At 45.3% G+C, this 25,708-nt stretch overlaps 1 protein-coding gene across 1 annotated transcript in view; it reads right to left on the bottom strand.

Moving 5' to 3' along the window:
- LOC145360025 (uncharacterized) overlaps positions 1 to 25,708 on the bottom strand; it is a 185,596-nt gene that overhangs the window by 145,154 nt on the left and 14,734 nt on the right. The window contains exon 2 of the mRNA XM_080214923.1: positions 7,013 to 7,135. Within this exon, the coding sequence (XP_080071049.1) occupies positions 7,013 to 7,135 (123 nt within the window). The remainder of the gene's footprint in view (positions 1 to 7,012; positions 7,136 to 25,708) is intronic.

Here is a 25,708-nt window from a genome sequence, read left to right on the forward strand (position 1 = left end):
CCACAGGACTCTTAAATCGGCCTCGCAGGTGGAGGAGGTGGTCAAGAAGGCGTATGGTGTACTGGCCTTCATTAATCGAGGGATTGAGTTTAGGAGTCGGGAGGTAATGCTGGAACTTTATAAGACCCTTGTCAGGCCTCATTTGGAGTATTGTGCGCAGTTCTGGTCGCCTCACTATAGGAAGGATGTAGAAGCTATTGAAAGGGTGCAGAGGAGATTTACAAGGATGTTGCCTGGACTGGGAGGCATGCCTTATGAAGTTAGGTTGAGGGAGCTGGGACTCTTTTCCCTGGAGAGACGAAGGTTGAGAAGCGACCTGATAGAAGTTTACAAAATGTTGAGAGGAATAGATAGGGTGGACTCTCAGAGGCTATTTCCCCGGTTTGAAATGGTCGCTACGAGAGGACACAGATTTAAGGTGCGGGGAGGGAGGTTCAGAAGTGATGTTAGGGGTAAGTTTTTCACTCAGAGGGTGGTGAGTGAATGGAATCGGCTGCCGTCAGTGGTGGTAGAGGCGAACTCGCTGGGGTCTTTTAAAAGACTTCTGGATGAGTATATGGGGTTTAATGAGATTGAGGGTTATAGATAGGTCTGTAGGTTGGTAGGTGATGATGTGATCGGCGCAACTTGTGGGCCGAAGGGCCTGTTTGTGCTGTAGTGTTCTATGTTCTATGTTCTATCACTAGGCCATTGCCTCCCCATTAACATTAACACATTTTTAAAACATAATCATCAGCCCTGGGACAGGGGAAGGGGAAAGTAAGAACTTTTGGTGTCAGAGCTTTTAGTGATGATGGTTAGTGAGCAGAGAAATGAACACTCCTGCCTGGGTGTGTTGACTTGTTTCTATCTGCTGGTAAAGCAAACTAAATCCATGCAACCCAGAGACATCTCAGAATATTACATAAAGCTTCAAACAAGCTTCTGTCACAGCTAATTCAAAGGTTCTGCCACCCCCCCGCCACCTGCAGCTCCCTGCTTTCCATCACATCCCAGCTCTCTCTCACCATTCCATCATCCCCATACTTCCTGTAGCACAGTAGCACAGTGGTTAGCACTGCTGCCTCACAATGCCAGGCAGTCAGGTTCATCTCCAACCTTGGGTCACTGCCTGTGTGGAATTTGCAATTTCTCTCCTTGTCAGTGTGCGTTTCCTCTGGGTGCTCTGGTTTCCTCCAACAGTCCAAAGATGTGCTGTTTATGTTGATTGGCCATGCTAAATTCACCCTAGTGTCAAGGGGACCAACAGGGTAAATGAGGGTTATGGAACTAGGGCCTGGGTGGGATTGTGGTCAGTACATGTTCAATGAGCTCAATGGCCTCCTGCTGTACTATAAGGATTCAATGATTCTCTGATTCATCCCTCCAGCCCAGGTCTCTCTGTATTCTGACAACCCCTAGTTTCTCTCCATTCTCCACATTCATCCCCAGCTCCTGCAGGTAGCTACATTCTATCACCAACCCTGCAATCCGGGTCCATCTCCAACCTACCACCTACCCCCTCTCCCCACCATATCCCACTGCATTCTCCCCCACTCTCTCTCCCCATCACCCCACTCTCTCTCTCCACCCAACCCAGTCTCTCTCCATCCTTTCAGTCTTCCAAAAGGTCCGACAGTCAGAGGTGCCAAACCAATGCCCTTTCTGGTGGATGTTAAAGATCCAATGGCACTGTGCCACACCAGGGTTAATTTTAATCTAAACTGCCCAGCAGGAACAGCCAGGATTAAACCAGGGAGCCAACAACCCAATAAAATCAGAAAATGTGGAAAAATTCAGCAGCATCTGTGGGGAGAGACAGCGTAACTTTCCGTATGACACTTCTTCAAAGTTAAAGAGAGGGGGAAATGTGATGGATTTTACGCTGTTTAATCCTATTTTATGCCCTGTCTGACTTAACTTCCCGTTGACTTCCGTGAAAATCAAGTGAGGTGTAAAAGGGACGGCCAATTTGATCCGTTCGGGGAGGTGGGGGGGAACAGGTTAATACTATCCCCTCCAGGAAATGAAGCAAGGAAAGCAATGCCTCTGATCTCAGTTAAAACTTATAAAATGCACAAAACACAGATCAGAGTTATCCATTCATATCATTCATCTTATAAATATGCTACATTGAGCAAGTGCCACACAGCACATTCTGAGTTCAATCAATTTCAAAGGAAGAACTTGCATTTCTATAGCCTCTTTCTTTACCTTAGAATGTCCCAGAACATTATACAACCAATGAAGTACTATGTACAAAATAGCCCCAGTCATAATGCATTAAACATGGTACACAATGTGCACACAGAAAAGTCTTACAGACCGGATTGTGATAACGACTGGGTAATCTGTCAGAGTAACATTGGGATAAATTTGACCAGGACATTGGTAAGAATTCCCTCATTCTTCCTTGAAAAAGTGTAATGGGATCTTTTATGTATACTTGAGTGGACAGACTTCAGTCTCATGCCAAAGACAGTCACCGGAAATCTACTGCCCTGCTCGCCATAGGAATCGGAGTGGGCGAGGGGCGGACAATGGGAAGCTCCATTGACCTCGGGCAGAATTTTCCAGTCTCGGGTCGAGTTAGCCTGTAAAAGCCTACCCAGTGCCTCTGAAAATGCAGCATTGAGTACTTGCCTTGACTTCATACTCTCTAGAGTGAGGTTTGAACCCAAAACTCCAAGGATACGTGTTTTCCAGCTGCTAATTCAGAGCGGACACATAGAAATACAGAAACACAGAAGACAGGAACAGGAGGAGGCCATTTGGCCCTTCAAGTCTGCTCCACCATTCATTACAATCATGGCTGATCATCCAACTCAATAGACTAATCCTGCTTTTTCCCCATAACCCTTGAGCCCATTCGCCCCAAGTGCTATATCTAACTGCCCCTTGAATACATTCAATGTTTTAGCATCAACTACTTCCTGTGGTAATGAATTCCTCAGGCTCACCACTCTTTGGGTGAAGAAATGTTTCCTCATCTCCATCCTAAATGGTCTACCCTGAATCCTCAGACTGTCACCACTGGTTCTGGACGCCCCCACTATCGGGAACATCCTCCCTGCATCTACCCTGTCTAGACCTGTCAGTATTTTGTAAGAATCTATGAGATCCCCCGTCACTTGTCTGAACTCCAGCGAAAACAATCCTAACCTAGACAATCTTTCCTCATACATTAGTCCCACCATCCCTGGAATCAGCCTGGTAAACTTTCAGTGCACTCCTTCGAGAGCAAGAACATCCTTCCTCAGAAAAAGGAGACCAAAACTGCAGACAGTATACCAAGGCCCTGTATAGTTGCAACAACACATCTCTGCTCCTGTGCATCTTAGTCAAAAATGTTTTCCAGTAATTGCAGGGCAATGCAAAGGAACTTCATATTCTACAAATCCTTGTATCTAATTAAAATACAAGCTTTTTTTGCTTAAATCAATATCAAACTCAAAATTGATGAGGAAATGACTGAGACAAGCTAACCCAAAGGGGCGAAATTTCCATTCCAGTTGCCATGGGAATTGTAGTGGGCGCGGGGTGGACCATTGAAAGATCCATTGACCTTGGGCCGGATTTTCCAGTTTCGGGGCCAGCGTGGCCGGAAAATCCCTCCCAAAGAATTTGAATCGTAGAATCGTACAACCCATACAGTGCAGAAGGACGGAAAGAGCTTGGTTCCAATTTCTCAATGTTCAAAGAAGCTGGGAGCTGGGTTGAAGAATGGATGATGGAGCTGAGATCAACTCAACAGTAGAGTGTGGTTCAACCTTGTGAGTGGTTTTAATCTTGGTAGGATTTGATTGACATGGGACTGACCCACATTGTACCTGCACATTCACTATGAAATTTTAGCTCAGCACTTTGGAAAGCCAGTAATCGAAAAATCTCAGCCGAGTGTAATTCAGTCATCACTAATGACAGCATCGTCTGAAACTGGGCAGAAGCATGATTAGGATCCAAAGTTAGCTTTGGCCCACATTCAAAGTTGGCTGGGCTCACTCCAGTTATATTGTTGCTATATTAAAACCTCGTGTATTTATTCAGTCTCCATTGTTTCTTCCAAACATTCCTCCTCAATCACGGCCATTTCTATCACTTGCATAATTGTGCTCAATACCAGAGGCAAGAGGTCAATATTGTGTCTGGCAACTCACCAGGAACTGGCCCGCTAAGTGACAACAGAATGCGATTGGATTTGGGAAAGTCTTTGTTCCTAGTGGGTACAATTGTACTCAGCACAGCTCCTCTCGTAGTGAGCACTCATAAATGGAGGGGGGGGAACCTTTACCCTCCCGCAAACACCCCAGCCAAGAGTATGTGAGGATTGTGTTTACTCTGCAGTAATTCAAGCTACATGTCAGGAATTAATGTCACAATTTAACTACTGAACTACAATAACTAAATAACTTAAACACGACTTGTCATTTCAAACATGGACACACACAAAGAAGTACTTTATAGGCTGGGATTTTCCTCCCCCAGGCTGCGGATTTTCCTATGGCAGACATGGCAAGCCATTGGCCGCCAGCAGAATTTTCCAGACCACCCCCACCCCTCCCCGCCAAAGCTCTTGCATGATTTTCCCGCTCCATCACCAGGGGACCCACTACAGGGGGCTGAGTTTGCTAGTTCTGGAAGTTCCTGCCAGTGGGAGTTAAGGGCTGGGAAATCCTGCCCATAGAATTTTACAACCCAGAAACAGGCCATTCGGCCCAATAGGTTGATGTCAGCCTTTATGTTCCATAAGAGCGTCCACCAACTTTGGGGGCGATTCTCCAGCCTCCCAGCCGCGTGCTTCCCACTGGCAGGAGGTGGTGCGTTTTTGCTATCAGCAGGATTCCCTGGAACTCCCACTGACGTCACCCTATGCCAGTGGAAAATCCGCAGGCGGGAGTGCACAACAAGCAGGACCAGAGAATCCAGTCGGCGTGAACGGCAGGAGAAATCTGGCCTTAATATCGTTTCATCCTATCAGCAGGTCCTTCTACTCTTCTATGAGTTAATTCCACAATCCCGTTTTCCCAAATGGATGCCACACTCATGGGCATTGTGAGTCGGGAAAGTCAAGGCTACACCCTACCTACCTATCAATCCACCTACCTACCTATGACTCCCACTCTTTGATGCAGGCGTGGATAAAATATTCATTAAAAATTAATACAAGTCATTGAAAGTGAGGGGGCCTTGACAAGTGCACTAAAGCATAGAACAGAAGGCCAGCAGGAGACCTATAGCACAAGAACACTGAGCTCTACAGCACAATTAAACAATGAGGCCCAACATTATGGGACTAGTGAGGCCTACAATATGGGAACAGAGTGAGGCTGTAGGATGAGGGAATTGCAGTTAATTTAGAACCAGTGTTTATTCTCATGTCAGAACAACTTACCTTTGTGAAGAAAATAAAATGGGCATTGAGCATGACAGAAGGCAGAAAGCAAGAGACAGAATCAGGAGGTGCGGCCAAAAGAACTTTAAAGGCCTTTGAGAAAGTTTTCAAAAGCAAAAAGGGAAGATGTGAGACAGAGGTACCTGCCCAGGGCAGCATCAGTATGGCTGACAAAGCAAAGATTCAGGGTAAAGGATTGTGAACAAGAGGCAAGAGGAGACCAGCATCTGCGTGAAGGTCGCGGGAAGTGGGGGAGGTGCTGGGACACTGGACTGAGGAGGTGTAAGCATTCGATGGTAAGGACTGAGATCTATAGGTTGATTAGCATCATGAGCAGACCCGGTGAAAACCAAGTCAACAGGCTGGTGAGTGGGTAAAACTGCAAATAGAGGGCAACTTATGGACTATGGAGAGTGGAAGCAGTTTGGAGCTTGTTGGGACAACATTAAGAACAGAGTAACATGGTGGCATCAGGAGACAAAGGATGGGATAGAGATGGTAATATTTAAAAGTGGGGGGTGGGACACTCAAGCGGAGGCCATGTAGCTGTAATCAGCACAGAGCTGTATAATTTATGCAAATTGAAATTTACATAGCGTTAGTGAGCCCGGGACTGAAATCTCTGGGCCCACTAGAGTCTCCCTCTCGGAGTGGCTCACTCCAGCAGGGTTCAATATGGCAGCCTGACCCCGCTGGAATGAAGGGGAGCCATCAAGGTCCCCAGGAGGTCGGGGGTGAGGGGGTTGTCCCCTGGGCATTGCCAAATAGGCAGTGCCCAGCCTGCCCCCCTGACACGGCCCAAGGAGCAAAGAGGCAATGTCTAGGAGGTGTCAATGGGTATTGGGCAGGGCCAGAGAGGGACAAGAGGAGGCAGGGTCCATAGGGCCAGGGACTCAGGGGCGATCGGTGGGGGCGGGGGGTGGAGTCCTGCTGCCACTCTGCACTTTGGATCAGTGACAGAGATAGGGAGGCCAGCGATAGGGCTGGCTATTGGAGTGGGGGTCGGCCTGCTGGGGTGCAGGGGGGTGGTCAGGGCTGCCAGTGGGGGGGATTAGGATCAGGACTGGCCTGGACATATCCGGCAGCCCAGCAATCGGTGCGTGGTGGGGTGGGGGTGTTGGGGGTGGGGATGCAGGAGGAGGGGCTAGGGGGAGGGTGAGCAGGGCCAGTGATGAGGGGTTGCTGTGCTGGCCAATGATCAGAAAGCCAGAATGCGGGGAAGCTGTGCATGAGCCTATCTCAGCGCTGACAGATTGGCGCGGGCACAGTGGCCTGCTCAGTGCTATGCTGCTGGCCTCTCCAGCGGGAATAAGCCCTGCCCACTGATTTTTTTTGTGTGATTCACACTAATGTACTCTGTGATGCATAGAGTGGGGGAGGTTCATTTTGAAAATCCCGCTGACAAAACTAGTGGGATTTCCTGCAGTTTTTACACAAATCCAATGTTTAGAATTTATTTTGGAAAATCCCACCTGCGATCTTGATAATGGAATGAAAAGGTAGTTGGAAGGATTCCTGGGGTAAGGAGGGAGACTGGCACTGAAGGGGTTGCTTGTGGACAGCACTGGGTAACACTGGCCCTGACAGAATGCCACAGAGTCGCTCTTCAGTTCACTCAGGCTGTAGATCAGCAATACTCACCAATACATGTTCGCCCATCAGTATGAAGTCGGAAGCCTGAGTTACACTCGCAGTAATGTGACTCCTGGGTATTGATGCACTTGTGCTGACATCCTCCATTATGGACTTGGCACTCATCCACATCTGCAGAGAATAGAGGAGAAAATTAATCACAAATCATTGTAACAAGGACCAGTAATTGTGTGTAGTATAGAAGGTCTTTAATGCTTCACAGAGCCAAACCGATAAGAGTATGTACCAGTGCCAGACCTGCACCCATTCCAGACTTGTACCCATGCCAGACCCGTACCAGCCAGACTTGTATCCATGCCAGGCCTGTACCAGTGCCAAATTTGCTCCAGTCTTAGATCTGTACTAGTTGCAGACCCGTTCCTGTCCCAGTCGCAAACTTACAATAGTACCAGTTCAGTATCAATAGGGAAACAGCATCAGTGCCAGACTAGTAATAGTGGCCAACCTGTCCCAGTGACAAATCAGTTCCAGTCCTAGATCTGTATGAATACCACACAAGTAGCAGTGGCTGTACAACACTAGTGGCAAACCTGCTGCCAGTGCCAGACCTGTACAAGTGATGGACCTGTATCAGTCCAAGACTAGTCCATGCCAGGCCAGATCATGTGTTAGGTCTGTTCCATTCTCAAACCTGTAAAGAGACAAATAGCTGTAGCGAACTTCTACCAATGCTACTTGTACCAATGCCAGACAAGTTAAGTCCTGATCTATACCAAAGGCAGATGTGCAATGTGGGAGAGCCAGATGTTGATAGGTTCTTATGTGCTAACAAAACATGCCCAATCTGTGAGACTCCCACACACTGACTGCAATCTGCTGCTTCTTGTTATGGCTCAGTATTAGTTTGATTGAATAAATCGACCTGGTTTCAGGGCGTCAGGCTTTGCAGGACAAATAACTTGAGCAGCTTTGGTCAGGTTTATAACCCTCAAAACCTGTGGGTTCAAACACTGCAGTTGCCAAAGCTAGCAGACTTTCTGAGTTTGATACAAGTTCTGGTCTGAATGAGTAGAATTGAGTGGAGCCTGCTGCAGCAGGCAAGATGGCAGGTGGTCACTGAGAATCATGCAGGTTCCACACATCCCACTCTCAATGGCTGGAAACTGCCCAATGCTAAGAGACTGGCAGGAAGGAACCAACTTGGGAAATACGGCCACTAACAGCAGGAAGGCAATGAAATTTGTTAATGAGCCACTTAAATCCAATTATGCACTGGGACCTAATGGAGACTCTCAGGGCTGTCCCATTCCACCTGTATGCTGTCCTGCAAACCCTGTCAAGGTGGCCGACCAGGGACATCCCACGTTCACAGGCATTCAGTATCCAATTGAGGTGCCTGGCATCGGGACGAGAGGGGCCTGGAGAAAGCAGCCCCCCTCTCCGCGACCCCCATTCCTCTCTCCAGGCTTCCAGCAACAATGGCTGGTGTGGTTTATCAGTCTCCTTGTATCAGGACTCCCACTGAAAGATGATGCAGGGTTCCCACTAGCCCTCCGTTTGGTGGACGGGACCCCCATCACCATAACTAAATTCCACCCATTGTGTCTAAAAATGTTCAATGGGGCTGTCTTTCCCAGCATTGTCACAACGGCCGTGTCAGTCAACACACAACAGAACAAACTGCCAGTATGTTCTTTCAATATATTCATGTGAAATGGGATCATAAACACTAGGATATGGCACCCATGTTGTTCAGCTGGTACATGTGTTGCCCTGCATCATGAATATATAGACATGAGATTACAGATATTTAAGTACAGCTGTTTGAAAAGCACAAGTTTGCTGAAAAAGAAATTCAAAAAAGGCCTTCGTTCATAAAAGGATGTCTGGGCAGAAAATCTGACACCCTTCTGTGTTGGTACAAAACCTTCATCAGATTGCTTATCTCAAGAAGGCTCACAAAAGACATTTTGAATTTCAATGAGTGTTCCATGAGTGTAAATCTGACCCCTGGACTTGGTCTTCTTTCGGGACAAAGGCAATTAACTGATAAGAATCTCAGTGAAAAGCTAAAACATGCAAGACTGTTAGAATGGCCAATGTCCGATATAGAAGCATGATTCGTCACTTTGAAAGCAGCCATCTTTGTTTAGTTTAAAGTTTATTTATTAGTGTCACAAGTAGGCTTACATCAACACCACAATGAAGTTACTGTGAAAATCCTTTAGTCACCACACTCTGGCGCCTGTTCGGGTACATGGAGGGTGAATTTAGCATGACCATTGCACCTAACCAGCAGAGGAAACAGGAGCACCCAGAGGAAACTCACGCAGACAATGTGTAGACTCCGGACAGACAGTGATCCAAGCCAGGAATCGAACCCGGATCCCCAGCGCTGTGAGGCAGCAATACTAACGACCATGCCATCTTTGGGTTTCATGCCACACAAAAAGGCTGGAAGCTGCCTAAAGGGAAAATCCATCTTGATCATCCTGAGAGTCACACCTTGAGACACAAACTGCTTCTCAACAGGGAGAGACCAAGGAAGATTTCTGGAAACAACAGTCAGACTGCAAATCAGGCCAGCAAGGACCACCACCTACAGTTAACAGAAGCCTTTGATCCATCCTGCTTGTTGAGTCCACTTGCAAAGACTAACACTAATCATTCAGCTACAGAAGCCATCATAGCTGCTAACCGAGCCTCAATTCCTTCACTTTGGAAAGAATTCAAGCAGTGTGCCCACAAAAATATCTCACAGAGACTGATTTTAAATCTCAGCTTTAAATATCTCTCCTTCTTTTACTGCATTTTTCATCTTCGTATCTGTATTTTCGATAATAATTTTACAATCCAAAGATTTGCGGGTTAGGTGGATTAGTCAGGCTAAATTGTCCCTTAGAGTCAGGGGTACTAGCAAGTATTAATACATGGGGTTATGGGAATAGGGCCTGGGTGGGATTGTGATTGGTGCAGACTCAATGGGCCGAACAGCCTCCTTACGTACTGTAGGATTTTATGATCAATGATTTATCATTTTAACCTTAAAAAACTTTCAGCAGTAGTTTATAATAAACTCACCTTTATTTTGTTTGAGACTTAAGAACGGCATGGTGGCACAGTGGTTAGCACTGCTGCCTCACAGTGCTAGGAACCCGGGTTCAATCTGGTGTTGGGTCACTGTCTGTGTGGAGTTTGCACATTGTATCTGGGATTTCTCCAGATGCTCTGGTTTCTTCCCACAGACCAAAGATGTGTGGGCTAGGTTGTTTGGCCAAGATAAATTGATCCTAGTGTCAGGGGGATTAGCAGGGTAAATACGTGGGGTGCAGGAATAGGGCCTGGCTGGGGTTGTGATCAGTGTAGATTCGATGGGCTGAACTGCCTGCTTCTGCACTATAGGGATTCAATGATTCCATAAAGCTTGTCTGTTGGGTTATTTTTAAACTGAACCATTCATAAGTTAAAAGGGGGTTATATACATACACACAAATTCTTAGCCTTTAGACCACTTTAAGGAAATGACCTTTACGTTGTCACCAAAAGAGCAAACACTGGGAAATCTCAGCAGGCCTGGCAGCATCTGTAAGGAGGGAAAAGAGCTGATGTATCGAGTCCAGATGACCCTTTGGACAAAGGGTCAAAGATGACAAAGATGGTCAAAGGGTCAAAGATGACAAAGGGTCATCCGGACTCAAAACGTCACCTCTTTTCTCTCCGTACAGATGCTGCTGGACCTGCTGAGATTTTCCAGCATTTTCTCTTTTGGACTCTAGCAAGGAGTTGGTGGAAAGTGCATGAGAAACTTTTATTTAGGGTTGGAATGTTACAACTCTGTGGTTTAAAGGGTTAAATTACTGACTTGTATTCTCTTGCCGGAGTTTAAAATATTGAAAGGATTTAACCAGGTAGATTCAGAGAATTATTTTTCCTGGTGGGGGAAGGGAAAGAGGCCATTCAGCTCTTCCAGCCTACTCCCCAAGTCACTCCATTTAATCTGCTGCTTTTGAATCATATCCTTCGTAACCCTCATCCGACAAAACTCAAACGATCCAGTTCATTAAAGTGTTAATTGATCCCCAGACTTCGTATCTTTGGGGGGAAATGCACTGGTCTTTGTGTGAAAAACTGCTTTCTGATTTCATCCCTGAGAAACCTCGCACTAATGTTAACTTCACGCTTTCCCCCTCCATCCTATCGAAGCTTTAGTGGCTCAGTGGCTCAGTCCCTGTTTAATATTCTTGTAGTGATGTGCCAGCTGTCTCCAGAGGCTTCATCTTACTCGCCTTGGGCAGACGCAGTCTAAGGTATCGGCTTGGAAACTGCAAACACAGCAGCAATTAGCTCAAAGTGTTCCAATGTGTTCATTCCAAAATAAATGCTCCAGAGGGGAAAGAATTAAAGTGACAGCCCTCCTTCTTGGATCCTTGATGTACAAGGTGTGCCAACAAGCACATGGCAACTAGGTTATTTATTTGGCTACCTATTTGCTTTACATTTGCCGGGAGGGCACTTGCACCATCAGGAAACATGGTGAGTTTGTCCGAAGGGTGGGCTTTCAGCTACTTTTCTCTGTTATTTGCCCCCCAGACCCTGTCAGAGCATATGCTAAGAATGAGGCAAATAGACTGCAGATTAGTAAAGGAGATGTTTTTGTTCCTGATACCCATCCCTCCCATTTTGTAAAGGTAGGGGAACTTGGCTATGATGGTTTGCAGAGGTGCTGAGTGGATTTCTTTTATATTCAGTCATGGGGCATGGACATTGCTGGTTGGCCAACACTTATTGTCCATCCCTAGCTGCCCTTGAAGGGCAGTTGAGACTCAACCACATTGCTGTGGGTATGGAGTCACATGTAGACCAGACCTGGTAAGGATGGCAGATTTCCTTCCCTAAAGGACATTAGCGAACCAGGTGGGTTTTTCCGACAATGATTCATGGTCATCATTAGATCTTTAATTCCAGGCAGATTTTATTGAATTTAAATTCCACCATCTGCTGTGGCTGGATTCGAACACGGGTTCCCAAAACATTAGCTGAGTTTCTGGATTAATAGCCTAGCAATAATACCACTAAGCCATCACCTCCCTGATGCAGAGGCTTCAGAGAGGCTTATTAGAAGCAAAGAGGGCTCTTGTGAATTTCAACTGGCAATTTGACATATCCTCTTTTCCAGGCCACAACATCTACCACCAAGAAGAACAAGAGCAACAATGTTATAGGAACCTTATTAGCTTCACCAATTAATATATTATTCTGACTTGGACTCACTCTGTACCTGCTGTCAATGGGTTGGCGTAGAGGGAATTTTCCTCTGTAACTATCATATGCCGTGCCTGCCCTGGGACTGATTAACAGGACAGTGAAGAGGGAGTTTTAGTTTGGATCCAGCCTGTGTCGTACCTGCCCGGGAATGGTTAATGGGACAGAGAAAAATAAGGAATTTTGCTTTGAAGTTTGTGCCACTCTTTCACTGAGTGTTGAATCCTGACACCAAAGCAATAATGGAATCATCCAATTTGCCGATTATATGAGGAATACAACTCACAGTTTTTTCAAAGCTGTGATATAAAATGGTTTAAAAGCAAATGTCTGCGGATGCTGGAATCTGAAACCGAAAGAGAAAATGTTGGAAAATCTCAGCAGGTCTGGCAGCATCTGTAAGGAGGGAAAAGAACTGAAGTTTCAAGTTCAGATGACCCTTTGTCAAAGTTGTCATCTGAACTCAAAACATCAGCTCTTTTCTCTCCTTACACAGGCTGCCAGACCTGCTGAGATTTTCCAGCATTTTCTCTTTTGACTATTAAAGAGTTTAACTGACTCTGATTACATTTCCCAGGTACTGATGTCCTGACAATATAAAGCAACGTCCACACACCAGCTTTCTCTTTGAAAGATCTTAAATGTCACAAGTTAAATCAACATTTGCCAATGCTCAGCCTGGCCCACGCTGGTTCCAAGATTTCCATCTCAGCTCCATATTGGATTCACAGCCAGTTTTCCTGATGTTCCCTAATGAGCTGTGTGAAATGCAGCACTGGCTTTCACTCAACCCTTCCCTTTTAATCGCAGAGTGTTTGCTGCAATGTGTGTCGGTAATTCTACATCGCTGCCTCTTATTAAGCTGCTTCTCTGGGAGGTGAAGGAGGCGTGTGTGGAATTGCGCAACAGTCAGCATTTTGAATCCGTTTGTGCTCATCTCTAAACAAGTGAACAATTTTCAGAGTTTTCGAATTGTAAGCCAATTAAAAAAGAACTTTGAGAAACAGTTTCAGCATTTAATAGGGAAGCAATACTTTCTGATTTCTCCTCAAAGTGTACCTGTGCCAATCAACACAGCCTTGTGCATGACAAACATGGGCCCCATGTTCAGAGTTTAGTGCATTTTTTAGCTTTTTTTTGAGAGACCACGAGTCAGTACAGATAGCAGATATATTTAATACCCTTTCTGAGCGTTGTGTGTGACCGTGACAGGCTTAATAAGCCAGTGCTACATTATATCTTATCACAATGCAGAGTATTTTGCCATGCAATGTAAACATAGAATCACAGAAGATTGGAGCAGGAGGAGGCCATTCGGCCCTTTTGAGCCTGCTCGCCATTCACCATGATCATGGCTGATCATCCAACTCAATCCTGCTTTCTCCCCATAACCAACTCTCACCAACTTTTACAGATGCATCATAGAAAGCATTCTTCCTGGTTGTATCACAGCTTGTTATGGCTCCTGCTCTGCCCATGACTGCAACAAACTACAAAAGGTGTGAATGTAGCCCAGTCCGTCATACAAACCAGCCTCCCATCCGCTGACTCTGTCTACACTTCCCACTGCCTTGGCAAAGTGGCCAGCATAATTAAGGACCCCACACGTCCGGACATTCTCTCTTCCACCTTCTTCCTTCAGGAAAAAGATACAGAAGTCTGAGGTCACATACCAACCAACTCAAGAACAGCTTCTTTTCTGTTGTTGAAGACTTTTGAATGGACCTACCTTGCATTAAATTGATCTTTCTCTATACCTTAGCCATGAATGTAACACTACATTCTGCACTCTCTCATTTCCTTCTCTATGAACGTATATTTTGTCTGTATAGCGCACAATGAACAATACTTTTCACTGTATGTTAATACATGTGACAATAATAAATCAAATCAAAAATGACCTTGGATCCCATTCGCCTCAAGTGCTATATTGAGCCACCTCTTGAATACATTCAATGTTTTGACATTGACAACTTGCTGTGGTAATGAATTCCACTCTGTACCCAGAGTGTATTATATTTTTCAGTCACTATCTCTTGACAATATTTTGTTTCTCTTGTTCCTTCTTCATGTATTTAGGTTGATCATGAGGTATCTGCCTAAACAATGTTGTGACTCAGCTCCCATGTTGGGTAAAGCTAGTCTGTGTGTGAGATTTAAGATGGTGACATTGCTGGACCGGGAGCTGGAGTAGATTATTGAGCACAGAGATGCTGGGTAAATAGGATATCAGTAGGATATCAGTAATTGAGTTTTGGATGAGCTCAAGTTTATAGAAGAATGGAAGGTGAATGGAAAACCCAGTAAAGCTTGGAAGTTAAGGGTAGTCATAGCTTCTTTACAGTGCAGAAGGAGGCCATTCAGCCCATTGGATCTGCACTGACCCTCCGAGAGACCATCTCACCCAGGCTCTATCCCCATAACCCCATATATTTATCTTGGGGCACTAATGGGCAATTTAATGTAGCCAATCCCTCTAACCTGCATATCTTTAGACTGTGGGAGAAAACTGGAGCACCCGACGGAAACCCACGCAGACAAGAGGAGAATGTCCAAACTCCGCACAATCAGTCACCCATGCCAGGAACTGAATCTGGGTCCCTGGCACTGTGAGGCAGCAATGCTAACCACTGTGCCACCGTGCCGCCCAGGGCACAGGAGAAGACGGTGGCAAACACTGGTGCTTGGAGCCTAGGCAGGGCTCAGTGTTGGTGACAGTTGCGACTTTGTTTAAGCTGGAGTTACGCTAACAGTCACTGCAATTATGAGCAACTGCCGCTACCGACTTCAGGCAGCTTCGTAGTTCTGATTTATTTGAAAAGCCTGCCAAAAAATCCACAAATCTACCTGAAAGTCAGTTCCCATTCACAGCCACTATCAGAGGAGTGCTCACTGCTGAATAGCTGCTTGCAAAATGGCAACTCCATGGAACCACAGAAAAGTTATTCAGCCCATCTTGTCAATGCCAGCCCGAGGACATTCAGGTGTTCTTGCTAACCCCACCTTCCTGCACCCAGCCCATAGCCCTGTGGTTTGCACAGATGCAGATACTTTTTAGAAGTGTTTAGTGTCTCTGCCTCCGTGTAATCATTTTAGAATGAATTGGACGCTGTGATGGTGGTGGGGGTGGGGGGGGATGCTTGTATGCTGCGGTAGGGATTTTGGGGTGTGGGGATGGGGCAAGGTGTGTGGGGTGAGAGGGTGGGTGGCGGGCTTTGGGGTGAGTGGGGGAGGAGTTAAGAGTGGCTGTGTCGATGGGCACAGAGGTTGAGTGGGTAGACTGGGGGTAGGGTGGGGTATTAGAATGGGGTATGGGGTGGAGGATGGGCTGGAAAATGTGAGGATGAGGTGGGGGAGTTGGCAGGGTCACCTTTAAGGTTTACTACCACAAAATTAAATGCTGGGCACTTCTCAAAATTCTCTTTTAAACTTAAACCAGCAAATAAATAGCAGACTAAATTTTCATTATCCTCTAAAGTAGACACAATTCTGCTGCTTTGTTGTGTTGATGTATCAGAGGTTTGAGATTCTTGGGTCTTATCAAAATAAATGTAAGAAAATAAAAACCGGGATTCTTGCAAACCAGGGCGCTGACTCACTTTCCTTCAGCTTATTACTCTTGCAAAGTCAGGGGATTAAATCCCCATTTGTCACCAAGACTTTATTAAAAAGAGCTTTCACAAATCTCTACCCCATCCCAGGTTCACCCAGGACAGTCAGTTCAAAGTGTAAAACACAATTTGTATGACAGTTTCTGGTGGAAGTTCTAGACTACAGGTTGTACTAATTTTATGTACCATTCTTCTCTGAAAAATTCAGCACAACAATTGAAACTACATTTCTCCTTGGCAGCTGAGATGCCTAATTGACAAATCTTGGGGCTTGTCATTGATGTAACAGGAGCAACTAAGGGGCCTGAAAATAAGAGGAGACCCAGCTCCCAGATTTCTCTCCCAGGCCCTGGTACCAGTAAAACTTGCCCAGCCTAGTCTTGTGTACCTCAAAATTATTAGTGCTGATATCACTGATTTTCGAACATCTTGAACTGTTTTTCCTTCTGGGAGATAGTGCCCAAGAGTGTTGGAAGAATTGAGAGTGGAGGTAACAGAGGCATGGATAAGGTCTACAGATGGGCTGAGACAGGGTAGAGGGTGATTTTTTTTTTAAAGTTTATTTATTTGTCACAAGTAAGGCTTACATTAACACTGCAATGGAGTTACTGTGAAAATCCCCTAGTCGCCACATTCCAGCACCTGGTTGGATCAATGCACCTAACCAGCACGTCTTTCAGTCTGTGGGAAGAAACTAGAGAACCTGGAGAAAACCCATGCAGACACAGGGAGAACATGCAACTCCGCACAGACAGAGACCCAAACCGGGAATCAAACCCAGCTCGCTGGCGCTGCGTGGGTGCAGTGCTAACCACAGTGCCACCATGCCACCCTATGGAGCAGAAAGTAGATGGTCAAGTGATGGAGTGTTGGGCTCAGCTCTGGGCCCAATAGAATGCTGAAGGTGTGAATCATCTGGTTCAGACAGTAATCAGGGAAAGGGATTGAAGCTTTAACAAGGGAATGAAATTTGTGCCAGGGGCCAAAGACAATAATCTTCCCAATGTTTAGTTAGAGGAAATTTCTGCTGATCTAATATTGGATGTCGGGGAGGCGATGGCCTGGGGGTATTATTGCTAGGCTATTAATCCAGAAATTCAACTAATGTTCGGGGGACCCAGGTTCGAATCCCACCATGATAGGTGGTGGAATTTGAATTCAATAAAAAATATCTGGAATTAAGAATCTACTGATGACATGAAATGATTGTCAGGAAAACCCATTTGATTCACTACTGACCTTTAGGGAAGGAAATCTGTCGTCCTTTAACTAGTCTGGCTTAATGTGAATCCAGAGCAACAGCAATGTAGTTGATTCTCAACTGCCCTCCAAGGGCAACTAAGGATGGGCAATAAATGCTATGACGTGATTTTATCTTGTAAATTGAGTTTGTGTCTGTATGTGCCTTGTTTGTGAACACAACTCCTCACTCACATGAAGAAGGAGTGAGACCCTGAAAGCTTGTGCTACCAAATAAACCTGTTGGGCTTTAACCTGGGTTGTGAGACAATAAATGCTGGTCAGCCCCAGACACGCATGTCCCACAAATGAATATAAGAAAAGATAGGTAATATAACAAACAAGAGGCAATGGAGGGGTTGACGGAGATATTGGTGAGGTAGAAATGGATATTGTCAGTATAAATATAGAACCAGACACTGTCGTGCAACTAGCTGCTCTCTTTTTTTCCAATGGGTTTTCCCAATGGACTTACAGCAGAAAATCAATGGGGCCAGCAATGAAATGTTGAGCCTGACAGGACTGATCCAAAGCAGTGAATTACATATCAGATGGATAAGCTGTATGTAACGTTCCAAGAACATTTGGCACGTTACATAACTATATTACATGTATATATTATCCAAAACGTATTTTGCTTCATTTTTTTTAAACCTTCTCTCTCCCTTGGGGTAAGTTTCCTGGTCTGAAGCCACATTGGATTCTCACCAAAGCTGGAATATATTATTCCAGGACACTTAGAAAATCATGACTTAGCAGAATCAGTACGCACCTACAGGCCGGAATTCCCACCATGGGAATCATAATGGCCGAGGGGCAGGCCACGGAAAAGCGGGATTTTCCGGTTTTGGGACGAACAAGGCTATAAATTCCTGCCCCATAAAACAGAAACTGTGTTTGATCAATTTGTTCATTTTCAAGTTTGCAGCTGGAAACCGGTGGATGTATTTCATTTGGATTTTCAAAAAAAGCATTCAATCAAACTTACAGAGAGTATTACACAAAATTATGGCTCATGAGATTGGGGAGAATATATTTACACTGATTGAGGACTGATTAATGGACAGAAAGCAGAGTGGGAATAAATGGGCCATTTTCAGATTGACAGGCAATGTCTAGTGAGGTACAAGGAAATGTGCTTAGTTATTTCCATTGTATATCAATGATTTAGATAAGGAGACTGAGAATGAATCCAAGTTTGCCATGACACAAGCCAACCAGCTCATGGGCAGCAAAATGTTAGCCTTGTCAGTGATGCCCATATCCTATGAAAAAATAAATAAAATCCTTGTTTTCAAATTCTTCCATCACCTCGTTCCTCCCTATTTTTGTTGTCCCTTCCAGTCCCACAACCACTGACCCCTCTAATTCCCCTTTGTTGAGCCCAGCCTATTCATTTAAGTGGGCAGGACTTTTAAATATTTTGCATGGCCACACGTGCAGGCTAATTTAGAGGGGTAAATTTATGCTCAGCTTCTGTGGGAACCTCTGGGCAGCCCACTACCACCTTCTCAAAAGTAACTAGAGATGGGCAATAAATGCCAAACTTCCCAGCAACCCTCTGGGCAGCATGGTGGCACAGTGGTTAGCACTGTTGCCTCACAGCTCCAGGAACCCAGGTTCGATTTCTGCTTGTGTCACTGTCTGTGTGGAGTCTGCATGTTCTCCCTGTGTCTGTGTGGGTTTCCTTCGCAGGCTCCAATTTCCTCCCACAGTCTGAAAGGTGTGCTGGTTAGGTGCATTGGTCATGCTAAATTTTCCCTCGGTGTACCCAAACAGGCGCCAGAGTACGGCGACTACGGGATTTTCACAGTAACTTCACTGCAGTGTTAATGTAAGTCTAGTTGTGACTAATAAATAAACTTTAACTTCAACATATCACAACAATAAATAATAATCAATTTTTGGACAGAGATTCCTAGTAGAATGTATATAGTCAGATCATAATGTTCAGTAGGATTGAGTCAATTACCTGGCAAAGCAGCAGGTTATAGAAGGAAGCAAAGGCTTTTTATTTTCGCAAAGCATTCTAATCACTTCACAGCCAATTAATTACTTTTGAATTGTGGTCAGTGTTGTTTTGTAGATAAATGTGCCAAAGCAATGTCTCACAAACAGCAACGGAGAGAAATGAGAGCTATCACCAGTTAACCAATTTTGCTTGAGGGAGTAATGTTGGCCAAGACCCTACTCGTGGGGGAATGCTCCCACCCACTGACATGATGTCATGCTGGCAGGAATCACTACTGGTCTCCAGCAGTCAAGATGACCACTCCATGAGATTGGAGGCCAATGTAGCCCCTGGGTGGTCAGGGAGCTGTCTGGGCAGTGACACCCTGGTAGTGTCAACCTGGTTAGCATTGCCAAGGTGCAGGGCCTGGGGGTAGGGACTCAAGGGTACCCCAATGGGGGCAGATCCAATTATGTGCGGTAGGTGGGGGGGTGAAGAATGGGGGGGCTGATGCCACAATGCTGACAACTAAAGGGGGAAATGACACTGGTGAGGATGGATGGCAGGGTGGGGGTGTGTGCATAATGCCCCAAAGACCCACTGCCAGAAAGGATGGGTCACCCTTGTGCCTGTGTGTTGTGGGGAGTGGGGAGAGTGGATGACGGGGGGCTGTTGACCTGAATATGGGGAGGTTGTTCCATCTGTGGTCAAGGGTTGGTGTTGTTTTCCTTGTCTGCAGGGGGTTACAATGTCAATGGGGGAGGGTGAGGGGCTGTCACTTTGAGATTGGGGCACCCTTTAAAAATGGCACCCCAATCTCTGTGGAATTGGCCTTGCCTACTTTCTATGAAGGCCCGCACTCTTAGAATGACAGCCAAAAATATGCACCCCCCATGCTTTGTTTGACAAAGTGTCAGAAGATCTGGATTCGGTTTTCAATCAGTATTTTGGAAAATTGCACCTGGCATTTCTAATACTGTAGCACTCCCTCAGTAGCACACTCTAAGCGTCAGCCTAGATTGCAAGCGCGGAACCCATACCCTTCTGACAGAGAAGAAAGAGAATACTACCAAATGAGCCAAGCTAAAACCTTTTTTGGAAAATAGTTATCCTGCTGACTATATTTCCATGTCCTTTCTTAAAAGCTAATTCATCCTAGGGAAATGTTAATCGGTTAACTACACGTTATGTGTTGACTATGTGGCCCAATGGACAAGGCATCTGACTTCAGAGGTCATGTCAATGATGATATCAGAAGGTTGCAGGTTCAAGTCCTACCTTGGTCGCTTTACTTTTTTTCCAAAGGTTGGGGAATCTAAAACTAGAGGACATAGGTTTAAGGTGAGAGGGGAAAGATACAAAAGGGTCAAGAGGGGCAACTTTTTCACGCAGAGGGCAGTGAGTGTCTGGAACAAGCTGCCAGAGGCAGTAGTAGAAGCAGGTACAATTACATCTTTTAAAGCATTTAGACAGTTATGGGCCAAACATGGGCAATTGGGACTAGCTAAGTGGTTAAAAACTGGGCAGCATGGACAAGTTGGGCCGAAGGGTCTATTTCCATGCTACAAACCTCTATGACGCTATAATGGAGTGTTGTTGCTCAAAATGCTTGCAATCACCTGGCACGCTTCTGAATCCGCCTCTGACTAGACCTTAAAGGCAGTAAGAAGTCTCACAATACCAAGTTAAAATCCAACAGGTTTGTTTGGTAGCAAACACCACTAGTTTTCAGAGCGCTGCTCCTTCGTCAGATGAGTGGGAGTTCTGTTCACAAACAGGGCATATAAAGGCACAAACTCAATTTACAGAATAATGATTGGAATGTGAATCTTTACAACTAATCAAGTCTTAAAGGTACAGACAATGTGAGTGGAGAGAGCGTTAAGCACAGGTTAAAGAGATGTGTATTGTCTCCAGACAGAGCAATTAGTGAGATTTTGCAAGTCCAGGCAAGTCATGGGGGTTACAGATATTGTGACATGAAAACAAGATCCCAGTTATGGCCGTCCTCATGTATGCGGAACTTGGCTATCTGTCTCTGCTCAGCGACTCTGCGCTGTCACGTGTCGTGAAAGCCGCCTTGGAGAATGCTTACCTGGAGATCAGAGGCCAAATGCCCGTGACCGTTGAAGTGTTCCCAACAGGAAGGGAACAGTCTTGCCTGGTGATTGTCGAGCGGTATTCATTCATCCATTGTCATGGCGTCTGCATGGTCTCCCCAATGTACCAAGCCTCGGGACATCCTTTCCTGCAGCACATCAGGTAGACAACGTTGGTTAAGTTGCAGGAATATGTACCGGGCACGGCACATTGACCAAGTTCCTGTAGCGTATCAGATAGGCAATGTTGGCCGAGTTGCAAGAGTATGTACTGGGCACGGTACGTACTCTTGCAACTCGGCCAACGTTGTCTACCTGACACACTGTAGGAAAGGATGTCCCGAGAATGGTACATTGGGGAGACCATGCAGACGCCATGACAATGGATGAATGAATACTGCTTGACAATCACCAGGCAAAACTGTTCTCTCCCTGTTGGGGAACACTTCAGCGGTCACAGGCATTTGGCCTCTGATTTTCGGATAAGCGGTCTCCAAGGTGGCCTTCATGACACACAACAGCACACAGTCACTGAGCTGAGACTGATAGCCAAGTTCCGCACACATAAGGACGGCCTCAACCAGGATCTTGTGTTCATGTCACACTATCTGTAACCCCCATGACTTGCCCGGACTTGTAAAACCTCACTAACTATCCTGTTTGGAGACAATACACATCTCTTTAACCTGTGCTTAACGCTCTCTCCACTCACATTGTCTGTACCTTTGTGACTTGATTAGCTGTAAAGACTCGCATTCCAATGTTATTCTGTAAATTGAGTTTGTGTCTTTATATGCCCTGTTTGTGAACAGAACTCCCACTCACCTGATAAAGGAGCAGCACTCCGAAAGCTAGTGGTGTTTGCTACCAAATAAACCTGTTGGACTTTAACCTGGTGGTGTGAGACTTCTTACTGTGTTTACCCCAGTCCAATGCTGGCATTTCCACATCATGGATACCTTAAAGGAACAGCAACATCACTGTTATGGAGCTGTCTCTTTTAATCAGTGCTGCTTCCAAGAAATTGAAAGTCCCTGAGTTAACATACCATTTGTATGAACATTTAACAACACGTAAATTAGACACAACCAATTTCTTACACATTTCCCAAGACAACTGTATAATCCCACTCCCCCCCACAGAGAGGCTGGCACAAGGGTCGACAAACAGACAGCGCTACATAAAATTAATCACTAACCGAGTAACAGAGTGCAAACAAAATGTCCTGTGATACATTACTCACAGCATTTGTCTGTGTGGATTTGCATAACATCATAAAGATTTACTGAAAGTGCTGTTCCTTGGTTCCTCATCCAAGTGGCCACTCTTCATGTTATGGGGAGATGGTGAGATTTCAGGAACCTTCCAATACCCAAGGGAACTACACCTCAGTAGACATCAAGGGCTTTCCAGGAGAAAGCCCTAGCCCACAGAGGGCCTTTGCAAAAGGAGAAGGCTGGGGCGTAACATTTCAAAATGTGAAAGAAGATGATGGCAGCTCATTAATATTGAGGATTGCCCACACCTATGGTTGTTTGCAGTCAAGAAGCATCACAAATAATCAATGAACAATGCGCTGATTCACACCACTGCTAGAATCTGTGAAGAAACCACTTTGTTCTCCCCAAGTGATTTGAGAAGTAAGGTATACCATTAAGAAACACATGCAATATTAAGGTCAGACCCAAGTGTGTGAAATGGTCAAAATTGTATTTTTTGATTATTGTAAGTTGGTAATTGTATTCAGCATTACTGCAAAACTATTCATTTTTTCATTCATCATGGACATTCTGCAGAAGACTGCATAGCTCAGTGTTGTTACTGTAAAAAAAAACCCCTAATATTCCAAGCCCTACAATGCAGCGTACTCTCCATTATGTACAGCAGGAGAATGGGTCAGAGACATGGAAATCAACACGCATCATTCACGGTCTAAAGATTTTCAATTGTTGGATTTTTATTAGTGGAAAAGTAACACATTTTTGTCCTTTACCTCTAATACTCTTCATCAGATGTGGCTCTGTTCTGGGCATGCTGCCAATTGATTTTCCCTGAATTTGTTCGAACAATAACTTTCTGAGCTGTAATGTCTAAGCTCTCCAGCATCATAATGGGGGGAGGGTGCCCAAAGGTGCGCTTGGGAATCTTGTGTAGATATTCCCAGGTAAGGGTCTCAGAATCTGAGCAAATGCCCTGCACTGAGGACCATCTGAAAATACAATTTAACCTGCAAACTTTGGATAGATCTGCCTTAAATAGCTACTCAGGAAATGTTAGAAGAATTGAAACCTCTTCTAACATCTGGGGAACTATTGTACAGACTTAGATCACCTCCCTCACCCCCATATCCAGCCCAACTGCCTGCAATATCCAACCCAATGCAACCATCCCCATGATTAACTCATCCCCACCACTCAGCCTCCCCAATGTCCAACCCCTCAAAATCCAATCCACCCCACCAAGGTCCAGTTCCCCCAGACAGATCCCTAATCTCCTGCCCAACATCTGATCCACTCCCCAACCTCCAATTTCTGCCACCTCACCCCTAACTCCCAGACCCTCTCCACTTACATTAGATACTTACGTTCTCCCTGGCTTGTTAAGGACCTTGAAATTTCATGGGACCTTTACTTGGTTTAGTGCTGTAAAGAGAAGGCATGCCCTCTTTCAATTCAATGGAGATCAGCCTCAGTTGATAGTTTGGGTAGGGCAGCCTCTCATATTGACTGCCATTCTGAGGAGGTTACAGCCTTTCAGGTAAGGATTTGTGTATCTCATCTGTTGTAGTCAGGTGGTACATAGTGCAGAAGTAGGCCACTTGGCCTATCGAGCTTGCACTGGCAGCAACCCAGGCCCTATCCCTGCAAACCCATGCATTTACCCTGTTAATCCCCCTAACTCTAAGGGGCAATTTATCATGGCCAATCCACCTAAACCGCACATCTTTGGAACATGGGAGGAAACCCACGTCGACATGGGGAGAATGTGCAATTCCACACACATAGGCCCCAACTTAACACAATAAATATCAAACAGGTAACAGCATGTGGAATACATTGATCTCAATCAAAGAACATTGGTTTTTCCAATAAGGATAATGTAGCATCACAGTGAAACACACTGCCATTACTCATAGAGGCAGACTTTTAATCCAAATATTTCACCACCACAAGCTCAATTCACTCCAAACCTAGTGGAAATTCTGTTACAGACAGTAGAGGAAACCTCAGGAAGCAGTCCTGGGAGCAAACCCTATATCAGCCCCTGTCCTTCAGTTTCTAGTAGCAAAGTTTCAGTGCATGTTATAGAAGGGCCAATTTTAACTTGCTAAAATTATGGTTAACAGTGCGGTAATGTAGAATTACAGAGAAAATACAGCACAGAAATAGGCCATTTGGCCCGACATGTCTTCGCCAGAGTCCATGCTCATACAAAAGTCCTCTCACCCTTTTAACATATCCTTCAAATCTTTTCTCGATCAGTTATTAATCTAACTTCCCCTTAAATGCTATTGCTTCAACTGCTCATTGTAGTAACAACATTCACACAGTGAGGGCGGCACATTGGCACAGTGCTCAGCATTGCTGCCTTACAACGCCAGGGACCCAGGTTCAATTCCCGACTTGGGTTACTGGCTGTGTGGAGTCTGCACATTCTTCCCGTGTCTGCATGGTTTCCTCTGGGTGCTTTGATTTCCTCCCACACTCCGACAGACATGCTGGTTCGGAATTTAGCATTAGCCATGCTAAATTCTCTCTCAGTGTACCCGAACAGGCAATGGAGTGTGGTGACAAGGGGATTTTCACAGTAATTTCATTGCAGTGTTAATGTAAGCCTACTTGTCACACTAATGAATAAATTTTAAAAAATTTTCACCGATTTATTGGAATTGCTTCGCTACCATCTTGTATTTATGGTTCATATTTCTGAACTCCCCCTACAGGTAAAAATATCTTCTTTACATCTTACCTATTGAACCCCTTCATAATGTTACAAGCCTCCATTAGGTCACCCCTCAACCTTGTTTATAGGTCACAGAATCCCTACAATGCAGAAGGAGGCCATTTGGCCCATCGAGTTTGCACCATCCACAATCCCACTCAGCCCTTATCCCCGTAATCCCACATATTTACTCCACTAATTCCCTGACATCAGGGTCAATTCAGCCTGGCCAATAAACCTAACCTAATCTTTGGACTGTGGGAGGAAACCAGAGCGCCCAGAGGAAACCCACGTAGACACAGGGAGAATGTGCAAACTCCACACAGACAATGACCCAAGTCAGGAATCGAATCTAGGTCCCTGGCACTGCGAGGCAGCAGTGCTAACCACTGTGCCACCATGCCACCTATGCTACAGAATAAGCTGAATGGCCTCCTCCGCTTCCTGTGAATAAAGAATGGTCATTCTTCTGGCGATCCAACCCCTGTGAAACTGACCCCAACATGGGTCAGGAGTGACAAGGGAAGCAATCGGATGGAAGAAGGAAGCAGCTCAGAGCCTGAACAGTTAATATACATACCCTACAATATCCCAAGATTTTGCTTTGCTCAACAGTAATAATTCACAACAAAACAAAGAA

The sequence above is a fragment of the Carcharhinus amblyrhynchos genome, chromosome 30 (genome assembly GCF_965287045.1).
Source record: "Carcharhinus amblyrhynchos chromosome 30, sCarAmb.v2.hapA, whole genome shotgun sequence".
Taxonomy (NCBI): domain Eukaryota; kingdom Metazoa; phylum Chordata; class Chondrichthyes; order Carcharhiniformes; family Carcharhinidae; genus Carcharhinus; species Carcharhinus amblyrhynchos.